A 10,206-nucleotide genomic window follows, 5' to 3' on the forward strand; every position below is an offset into this window, starting at 1 on the left:
GGGAGTGTTGAGATATCGAGCTCCACTCCTGATATGACAGGGTGACCGTTGTGCATTTATGTCACCGACTTGTTAGCTGCAGATGCGGTTGGTACACCGTCCATGAATAATAGCTCGATGATAGCTATCCTTATGTACTCTAGTTCGTGGCTCGGTTAGTATGCCACCTTAGTTAGCTGAGTTTGGTTTGAGACCCACATATAGGGTTCTTCTATTTCTTTGTACTAGAGTTCTTTTGGCTTTCACAACTAAGAAGAGGAAAATTGTTTTCAGCCTCCACCTTTGTGTGTATTCCCCCATTATGTATGTGAGAAAGCTGCAAGTGAGACTCCTTCCTTCTCTCCCATTATCTTCACACTTGATCTGCTTGGTCGACTTGACAGCTGAAATTTTCTTTTGGATTGCAATCATTGTCTAGGTACACTGTATCAGTATTATGCATTTCCTCATTTGCAGGAAACATATTCCCATGTTCATTTGCAAAATGACTATGACTGGAATGTCCACCACGATGATTTCCTCTGCTATGAAAATTCCCTTGATTGCTAATGGATTGACCGCCTTGGTCATACTGCTTCTTGTGGCAATCTCCTTCATAGTGTCCAAACTTATGACAGTAGTTGCACTGGGTGTTTGACACATTGGTGGATGCATTCCCTTGTCCTTGGAATCTTCCTCGATTGGAATGATTTCCTCTTTGCTGATTCTGATGTTGCTGAGGATGATGCTAACACTAATTCTGACTTTGATGATGATTTTGTTGCTTGATGATGACCACTTTTCTAGAATCATCTGCCTCTGCCTCTCCTTCCGTCTGAAGCTGTGAATGACTGATCATTAGAATGACCTTTGCGTGCATGAATGGCCTTAGTCCTGAGTTCTTCCAAGTAAGAATGACTGAAGTTCTTCTAGTGTCAGAATTTGTCGTTGAATGGCAATACTCTGGACTAGATTCTCGTATCCCTCTCCTAGTCCATTCAGGATGCCTTGAACCATATCTGCTGGATTCATAGTCTCTCCTGCTGTGCTGCAAGTTGATTAATGTAGTCTTTGATTCTAAGTACGTAAGCATGACCGGTTTCGCTGTTGTTGCGGAAACTCTGGTTGATTTGGTTTCTCAGTGTCAGAATCCTAGAAGTGTTCTTGGACTCTAGAGAGCTGCGAACATATCCCACGCTTCTTTTGATGTCTTGATGATGTTGAGCTTGACATCTTGGACATTCTGCTTGATCAGATGATATGTGTACTTATCTTTCTTATCCCATTCTGCCTGTGCTCAAGCAATGGCAAGATTTACTACAAGTGCAGAAACTGTTTGTGTAGCGGTGTAAATCCCACTGCTGCTGGTGCTGTTGAGAATAGGTGGAGTAGAGCTACTGCTGGTTGGATTGTCCAATGGTTTAGGTGTAGATCCCTCGGCATACTCCCATTTGCCCTAAAGTACAAGAATGGTCTCCATTTGGTATTTCCATGTGCCGTAATTTGAGTTGTCTAGCTTAGCAGGTGCCTCTAGATTGAGGTTGCTAGTCGTAGACATGGTGCAAGAAATGTACTCAAAGTGTCGTGAAAATCACTGTCTGAATCAACTGCAAAACACTAACTATGGCAAGTGAAATTTGAACTGTCGGTGAAGGTAGAACTGCAATATATATAATCCGATCTGTTACAAGGCTTGTGACAAATGATGCTGGGAATAGCCAAGAGACTTTACGAGGCTGAAATGATGTGCACAATGCCGTGAAATAACCAAATAGGCTTTACAATGATGGCATGTGTGTGTGAAATCAAATCATGTGCTATTTGCCCCTAATCAACTAGCAATGCCTCTGGAAACTCTGAAGTCTACTCACTGAACTGATGAACGTCAGGTTTCAGGTAATGTGATGATGTGAAACCGTACGTGAGTGTAGGGACTGACTCCGAGTAGGAACTAGTTGGGAATTTTGGGCTGGGCTTAGATTGGCAACTTGGGGAAATTCAAAGCATTCGCTCTATGGCGATCTAGTCTACTCTAATCTAGATTTATACCAACCGTCGATCGATGAAAGTACAGCAACTGATGTGCATGTAGGAAGTGGATTTGTCGACGAGGCTCAAAAGTGAGTGATACTTGCACCGAAATGTGCGCATGATGTGACGAGTGCATAGAGCACAAAAAATCAATCGATTTTTCTTTTTGGAGCGCCCTCAAATTCTTCCTGGATCAAGAGGCTAGGTGGAGGGGCAAAAGGAGTGTAAATGTGCTCAATGATGATGTGGCAGTCAAGGGGTCACATGCAGTGACTGTGCCTAGCAGGGACTGTGCCTGTGGAGCCCTGTGCTTAGGTGGTAGGAGTGGTCACATGTAGTGCCTGTGGAGCCCTATGCTTAGGTGGTAGGAGTGGTCACATGTAGTGCCTGTGGAGAGGTAAGTGTGCCTAGCTGGCACTATGTGTGCTTGGCTAGCACTATGTGTGCTTGGCTAGCACTATGTGTGCCTAATTGGCACTGTGTGTGCCTGGCAGGGGGCTGTGTGCCACGAGTCGAGACTGCCTCCAATGGAGTTCCTCCTTGGACAAGAGATCAAGCATGAGTAACAAGCTGTTGAATCATCTTTGAAGACTCTGCTCGAGCCCACAACAAAGGAAAGGGAGAAAGCTTGTGTTGATAAAGAACCAATTGATCCAAAATGATTACCAAGAATCAATTGGTCCAAAACGATAACTCCCACGAGAAGTTTAGAATAAACTGTTCATGATTGAGAGTCCTGAAGTCTATCGTCCACCATGTTAAGGGACTTGAACCTTAGGGACCATTTACATATAGATGAGTCGTCGTATTGAAAGTTGCACAACATGTGGTGATCCTTCAATACGATCTCTTGCATGCTTGCATGCTGGTGAGTAATACATTTGAGTGCTCGTGTGCACGTTAAAGACAATGAATGTATCTTTACAATAGAATCTTTAGATAGAGTTCAAGAAGAGAGACTCATGGATGGCGAGCATCATGGGATCGAAGAGTTATCCTTTGTATCACATGGAAGCACTTCACCTTCATCTCAATAAGAAGCAATGGAATCATGGTCAATGTGGTGTCTTTGCTTTTCTCTTGGCAATGTCTCTTATATGTTGTTAATTGTTCATGTTCATCATTTAATGTTTCCTTGTTTGATCACTTGGATTTGCTCATGAGTGATTGCATAAGGTACAAAGGATGTCTATTAAATTTATTGATACATTCAAAATTTCAAAAGGCAATCATTCCATGGGACTTGAGAAGCAAGAATGTGTGGAACGCTTTAGATTTTCACAAACGATTCAAGTAAGGTACGTTCCTCTCAACTTACTGAGTTTGCAAAGCAAGGCCTCTACACACAACTGATTGCAAATTATGATACTTTCACACAGGATTCAAGGAAAGAGATGTTCCCCACATGATATCATACTTATAGAGTTCGCATTAAGGCCTCCACACACATGATTTGATGCGTTCATGCATAATTCAGTCGGACCACTAGTTGTAAGTTTTGATGCTTTCACACGCGATTCAGTGCGACCTCAGATTGCAAGTTATGATCCTTCCACACACGATTCAAGCAATGAGATTTTCCCCTACAAAGTTTGCAAGGCCTCCACACACAATTGTCTCATTTTCAGATCATCGCATACCTTGATCGAATCAAGACAACGAAATAAGAAAATCCAGGATGCACATGGATTTGTTGGCATACCATACTTTAAAAACAACTGCCCTCCCGAACTTCAAAATGTGAGGTGGTTTTGAATATTAACAATGGTAAACTCTGAAAAGAATATAGATTATGGGCATGCCAATGTCCAGTATCACAAAATATAAAGGTCAACCTTAAAATTTAAGTATAAATTCTGTAAACAATGTCTTTATACATATTTCCTCTTACTAAGGAAACACCTTATAACTTCGATGCCACAGTCTCTCCTTACACGATCCTGGACATGCCATGAAGATTAACAATGTCACTCATATAAGGGGGCACATTCCATAAGTGCCTTGATCCTTTTTCTAAAGAATTATCTGAAACCAGGCAACCTATCCTCCAGAGCTCCTATCAATACAAGAGCTTCACTTTAACCATAATCATCACCTATGCCTTATTCTCTGCAAGTCAGATTTGTGCTCACATATAGACTACAGATGACCTGATGACGATAAAGCTTCTTGAACAAACTATCCAGAGAAGAAGGCATCATCTTAGATTTCAGAGTGACAAAAGTTACACAAACCCTCTTCATTGCTTCCTGGTATCTTTGGAAAACCAGAACCACCACAGCTGAAGAACCCCCCAGTTCATTTCAAAGTCATGCAAAGTCTTCCACATTTAATCATCACTGAAGATAGTGGAAAGCACCAATTGCTGTACAAACTTTGCTCGAAGCGCTGCTTCTTGCAATTTCTCTTCGCATTCCTCAGCGGTCAGAGGAGATTCCAAACTGCAAGGCACATCAACAACGACACTCAAGTGAATCTCACATGCCCCTGGTCATGTAAAATTCCTTAAAGTTGTCTTCTCATTACAAAACTTTTCAACCAAGAGGTACGAAGTCGCAAGAATTTTCATCTGGCAATAGAGGCCCCACTACCAGTCCACACGTTTTCAATCCATGCATGGCCATTGCTTCTTCAATCAAACAGAAATAGCAATTACCATGCGACCGACTGAATTGAATCGGTTTAAAAATAATCTTGGAACACACTGTACACGGTGGAGCAATATTGACAACCTTCCAGCTCCTGCACTGGATTCTGGTTAACCTCTCTTAACTCTCTATATGCATTTCCCTAAGCTAAGATGCCTGTGACAAGATAGATAACCCAGGATAGATAGCATAGATACATGGACACGTAGCCTCAAGTGACTGAGGGATTCAAAAATTTTGATTCGATCCTGTACTAGATTTTGCTTAACCTGTCTTAGCTCTTTACATGCATTTCCCCAAGCTAAGATGCCTGTGACAAGCTAGCTAACACAGGATAAATAAGAGAGAGACATGGACATGTACCCTGAGGCCACTCAGGGAACAATACTTTCAAGAATTTTGGTATCCACAAAGACACGTGCCAAGATTCTGACTGTGGACTGCTGGCATCTCCTCTACACCATGTCATCCTTATATAGTTATTAGTCCTCCAATTGACGTACAAGTGAAAAGTTGAAAAAGAAAGGCACACACTACAGCTCATGTGAGGCCTGCCCAAGCATCATTAACTTTTATTCAGTGAAAATTCTAAGGACTAAAGTCCATGGTTGTGGACGTGGCACCAACACCCTGATTGACTGTTGGCACGCTAAACCAAGACAGATGATGTAGGTGCACAATAGTAGAACTCGAATCAAATGGCCTCAGACAGACAAATAATCAGTTTCATGACTTGAACGAGTAGAAAAAACTGTCTCAAGCACACACTGCGACCAGGCCAACTTGCTGCTCTCTATCTGACTGACCACGTCAGCCCAGGTCGTGCCCATTGCTGGCCTATAAAACTGGCATCACCAGCCGCTGGTCCAAAACTGCCCCTTAGAAGTCAGCCCCTACGTGGGCTCAAACACACAGCCAATAGACTAGTCCTATCAATACAGTCCTTAAATCGACATTGTTAACACCTATTCTACAGCAGAGAGTCCATTTTGGGAAATCTGGCAATAGATGCTACCTATTGGAATAGACATAAAACCTAGAAATTTGCAAGCTTGAAAGTTTCCCAAAGGACATCCTACAAGTTTATTTGCTGTATTCTGTCCTATTTAGAGGCTTGTATGAACCTTCTAAATGCTTTGGCTCCCTCCTCGTGTGCCATTGGAGAATTTGGAGCTCAAGCATGACAGAAAACAGCAGCAGTTCTCAGGCTTGCTTCAGTTTTCTCCAGCCCTCTTGCTTCAGCTTCTGCCCATGGTTCGGTGGAGCTTACAATGAGATTCTTTATTGCTGTCATATTCCTGCTGCAATAAGATTGGAGAGAGTCCTGGACATCTACTTTCGGCTGCAACCCGCTACTAGATGCGCTGGTTATTCTCTTACACTATGCTGATCTGCCCAAGATTGTCTAGGGCAAAACAATTGTAAGGAACCCCAGAACTGTGCACACAAATTGGTGATACCTTCAATATCATCTGTATGTTTGTCTGAGTAGAGACACTTGTGTTTTGAAAGGAAACTGATAATTGTAAGATTATGGCGAGATATTACTATTATTTCTATTCATTCCATCGGACGAATCTCCATTAAATACCAAACCTTATGCGAGGTTTGGTATTTAGTGATGCTGCACAACCAGACAGGTATTATCCGTTTACAGAAGGAGCTTCAACAGAAGCTAAGTCTAGAGGGAAATTATGAGCGTTACGTTCATGCATAACTTCCATACCTAGGTTAGCACGGTTGATAATATCAGCCCAGGTGTTAATAACACAACCTTGGCTATCAACCACGGATCGGTTGAAGTTAGAACCATTCAAGTTGAATGCCATGGTGCTGATACCCAAGGCAGTAAACCAGATGCCTACTACGGGCCAACCAGGCTCTCTTTCTCCATAAGCGTTAAGAGAAATGTTGCTCCTAGACCCATGATGTTGAAGCCATCTGCTGGCTTCGATTGGATAGATTCTAGTCTTACAAAGGGGGGGCGGTATTTATTTAAATTTATATGTATACATATATTTATTGTTTTGATTAGTTCCAAAAAAATCTTTAACGCCAAAGATTGTCTTCATTACATTCTACCAGTCTGTCAGATTACCACTCTCCATCCTGCGCTAAAGCTTTTCACTGAAACAGAACTGGTTGACCACAAGCATTGTTTACTTACCTTTCATGACCCTGCCACACAGAACATAATGGCATACCCTTAACTGGCTTTATTGCAAGATTTCCAGGTAAGGACAAGTCTACATCATCATCACGGGTTTCCAGTCTCACCTTGTCTTATGCTGATCCGTAGACAACGGGCTCGTCTGACAATCCTCCCCGCTAGCTGCAGTTGGCTTAGAAACATCCTGAATCTCAGGGATAGGAAGACTACACACAAGACTGGAGAGAAGAGGATCCGTCCCAGCAGGAGTAGAAGTATTTGCAGCATACCGGTAAGTGTTACCTCCTAGATTGGCTTGCAAGTAAGCCTCTCGCAGTTCCTTACCTAGCAAAGAAAGGGTAGAACTGTACGACGTGCCTGCTTTCCGAGTTCGCCTTCTGCGCTGCATGTGCTTCAAGGTCAAAGAATCCAACAGTTCTATTTGAATCGAACAGCTCTCTTTCACACTCTACCTCGCATATATTTGCATTCTCGCTATGGAATTTCTGGGAAGGATATCTTGAAAACATGACCATGTTGCAGCGTAATATGCCCGACCACGTCGTTACCGACCTTTGCAGCGCATACAGGACATATCTGCACGCAACGCACGCCAGTAAAAACCAACCCGAAACAACCCCTCAATTTCACCTTAACAGCGCAATCCCCTTACACAACATTCCTCATCGACAAGAAATGAAATGAGCAGCAGCAAAAACTCAAGAAGCGGTAAACATATCCACGTGTCTTGTCCTTACTCACCGCAGATTTCGATTCCAAGCAATGTTCCTCCTCCAGGTGAGAACAAAGGGAGCCAACGTCCAGGTCTTCAGAGCAAACAGGACATGAGAATTCATAGCGCATATCATCCTCAAGCTCCAGGTCGTCAAGGCTTAGGGGTCGATCTGGAGAACGATCAAAGAAGCTTCAGAGAAAACATGATCTCGAGGAATAGGCTTCAAACAGAGCTCCTATAAAACGATTTGCCGGGCGTAAAGAAGCGCTAGTTAACACGCGGCCCAATCCAAAAACCTTGGAAACTCAACTGGTCTTAAGGGGTATGCTTGAAGTAGAAGGCGCTACATCGCACTGGAGCAGACCCAAGAAATTCTGCATCCAGTGAACGTCCATGGAAGCTTGGTGATATAATTCGAAGAGGAAAGGCGAGGGAGGGGATCGAGACGAGGGAATTTGGAGGAGGAGGGGGTTCTTAAATGCGAGGAAAAGGCTGAGGCACACGCCACAGATGCTGGTTCCCACCAAAGCTCGCACCTTTGGGGCTGGACCCCAGGAATGAGGAGATAGGGGGGAAGCTGCAAAGAAAGGGGACTCCAGCTGAAGCAAATGGGACAAGCAAGATGGCTTGAATCTGGGGAACAAGCAAGCTCTGTGTCTATGGCGATGGAAGCGTGAGGAAGGGAGGGAAGGAATTGGGCTATGGCGGAGCTGTTAGGGGCTTGAGGAGCAAGCTCTGTGGCTATGGCGATGGAAGCTTGAGGGACAATTGAGCGATTTCGCTTGAAACAGTGAGAGGCTTCAGACAAGCAAGCTCTGTGGCTATGGCGATGGAAGCTTGAGAAGCCACTGAGCTATGGCGGCTGAGGCCTTTTAGAGGCCCTGTGCAGAGACACAGAAATTTGCTTCTCAAAAACAAAGCTTTGAGCTTTGTGAACCATACCTCCCCCCTAACCTCCCAATGCCCGCCACGTCCTCCCTTCCCCTCCCGAGCCAACCTCCATACCTCCTTTCGAACCTCCCTGTTCCCACCACGTCACCCATTCCCTCCCGAGCCAACCCCGTTCCCTCTTTCCCCAGCCTCTTGTCGAGCCTCCCCCTTAGGCTCGGCTCCACCGTAGCTGCCCAAATAATGTATAACCTATAACCCTTCATTAACCATTAGAATTCGGCTTTAGCCCTTAATCTACGCATTAGTGCTTGGCATTCCATTTCCTTGGCCAGCAAGCTTGCCTTTTTGTGCACACCTTTTTTATTATTAAAGCTTCTTTGGGTTCGCATGGGATTTGCTTTTCACTCTTTGATCCACTCATCCTCCCTTTGTCACACTCCTTTGTCTGTGCCCCAGAAGAAATGCCCCACTCTGGAGAGCATCTCCTTTTGGGCTTCTCTCCTCCATGCATGACTCTCCTTCTCTCAACCCTTACTTCTCTTCTATCACCATGCGAGTCTTATCACACGGATAAAGAAAGCTCGTTCACATCATACGCCACGACTCTCTTACAAAGCTTTATTGTAGGTTTATTAAGCCCATCTACCAAAGATGATTCCCTCAGCTTTGGATTCTTGAAAGCATTCAGAAAGTGCTTTCAACATTAAATCCACATTTGTTATTGGAAATTTAATACATAAAGGGTACCTACTTTTATTAGTGCACGAGCAACATGAGCGCGCCCCAAGCAAGAGATTTGGCACCCTCTCTCTCTCTCTCTCTCTCTCTCTCACACACACACACACACACACAGACACACATGTGTACATGTATGAAGTGCATGTATGAGTGTGTGTTTGCATGTGTCAATGTTTGTGGCCACCATTACACAAAGCTTGGAAATTGTGCTCCACCTTTTAGTTTGGGTTCATTTGCTAAAATCTCCACTCACATGATGAGTGTATCCACTTGTAAAATGCTCCTCTTTGGCTTTTAGAGTACCTAGTTCATTACTACTTTCATGTATCAATATCTCATGCACACTTGAGACCCACTATTTGTCAAAAGTTTGAAAAAGGCATGTCGTTGCATGCTAAAGCTTCAACAAATATATATACTAAAGATCAATCCTTTCCCTTAGGATCCTTTTGAAAAGGTTTACAAAGCCTTCAAACATATAGCTACTACTATAGGAGTGTTAAAAGTGTGCTAACCAAGGAAATTGATATTTCCATTAATCTTAGAGAATTGTCTCCAAAATGCTATTGTGTTTTGCTCACTTAAGGTTCTAATTCTTGTTACAACCATTCTTCTATGTATGAGGTGCAATCAACTGCTAAAATCCATGAATAAGCTTAAAGCTAGGACAAGAATCCTTATATGTTTCCTCTACTAGAGAATCCCTAAGAAATGCAGTGCATATTAAAAGCACATTATCAGCTACTTGCAGCATAGGCCTAGGGCAAGATGCCTAGTATTTAGACCAATTTTTATAAAACCTTTTCTATCTAATATATCCAGTAGTTTATTTATTTGTTTATTTTTAAAGAGCACATTGTAAATAGTTCTCTAAGAGTAGTGTCAATAAAAAGCACATGAAATTCAAATATGTGTTTCTCCAAGAGTGATGAGAAGTGATGCTTATTTGATCTTTGAAAGTATGGCAAAGCAAAAAGACAAACATATTGATAGCAAGAGTTAGTAAGTAGGATTGAAGGTGGTCATCGAGTGTC

General features: G+C 43.1%; 1 protein-coding gene across 3 annotated transcripts; it reads right to left on the bottom strand.

The window, feature by feature from the left end:
* Positions 1 to 3,780: 3,780 nt before the first annotated feature.
* LOC147897875 (protein DEHYDRATION-INDUCED 19-like) lies at positions 3,781 to 8,426 on the bottom strand. 3 transcript variants are annotated; one of them, XM_087380410.1, is made up of 6 exons: positions 7,854 to 8,426; positions 7,570 to 7,712; positions 7,325 to 7,404; positions 7,153 to 7,214; positions 6,936 to 6,990; positions 3,781 to 4,451 (listed from the first exon to the last, which is right to left on the bottom strand). In XM_087380410.1, the coding sequence occupies exons 1-6, from the start codon at positions 7,936 to 7,938 to the stop codon at positions 4,340 to 4,342; spliced, it is 537 nt and encodes a 178-aa protein (XP_087236536.1). In that variant the 5' UTR covers positions 7,939 to 8,426; the 3' UTR covers positions 3,781 to 4,339. The 3 variants fall into 3 exon arrangements, with proteins under 3 accessions (XP_087236536.1, XP_087236535.1, XP_087236534.1); XM_087380409.1 differs by adding an exon at positions 6,826 to 6,904 and having other exon boundaries at positions 6,936 to 7,214; XM_087380408.1 differs by having other exon boundaries at positions 6,936 to 7,214.
* Positions 8,427 to 10,206: the final 1,780 nt, after the last annotated feature.

This window comes from Dipteris shenzhenensis, chromosome 10, assembly GCF_047967505.1.
Source record: "Dipteris shenzhenensis isolate YYH24624 ecotype China chromosome 10, Dip_SZ_1.0, whole genome shotgun sequence".
Classification (NCBI taxonomy): domain Eukaryota; kingdom Viridiplantae; phylum Streptophyta; class Polypodiopsida; order Gleicheniales; family Dipteridaceae; genus Dipteris; species Dipteris shenzhenensis.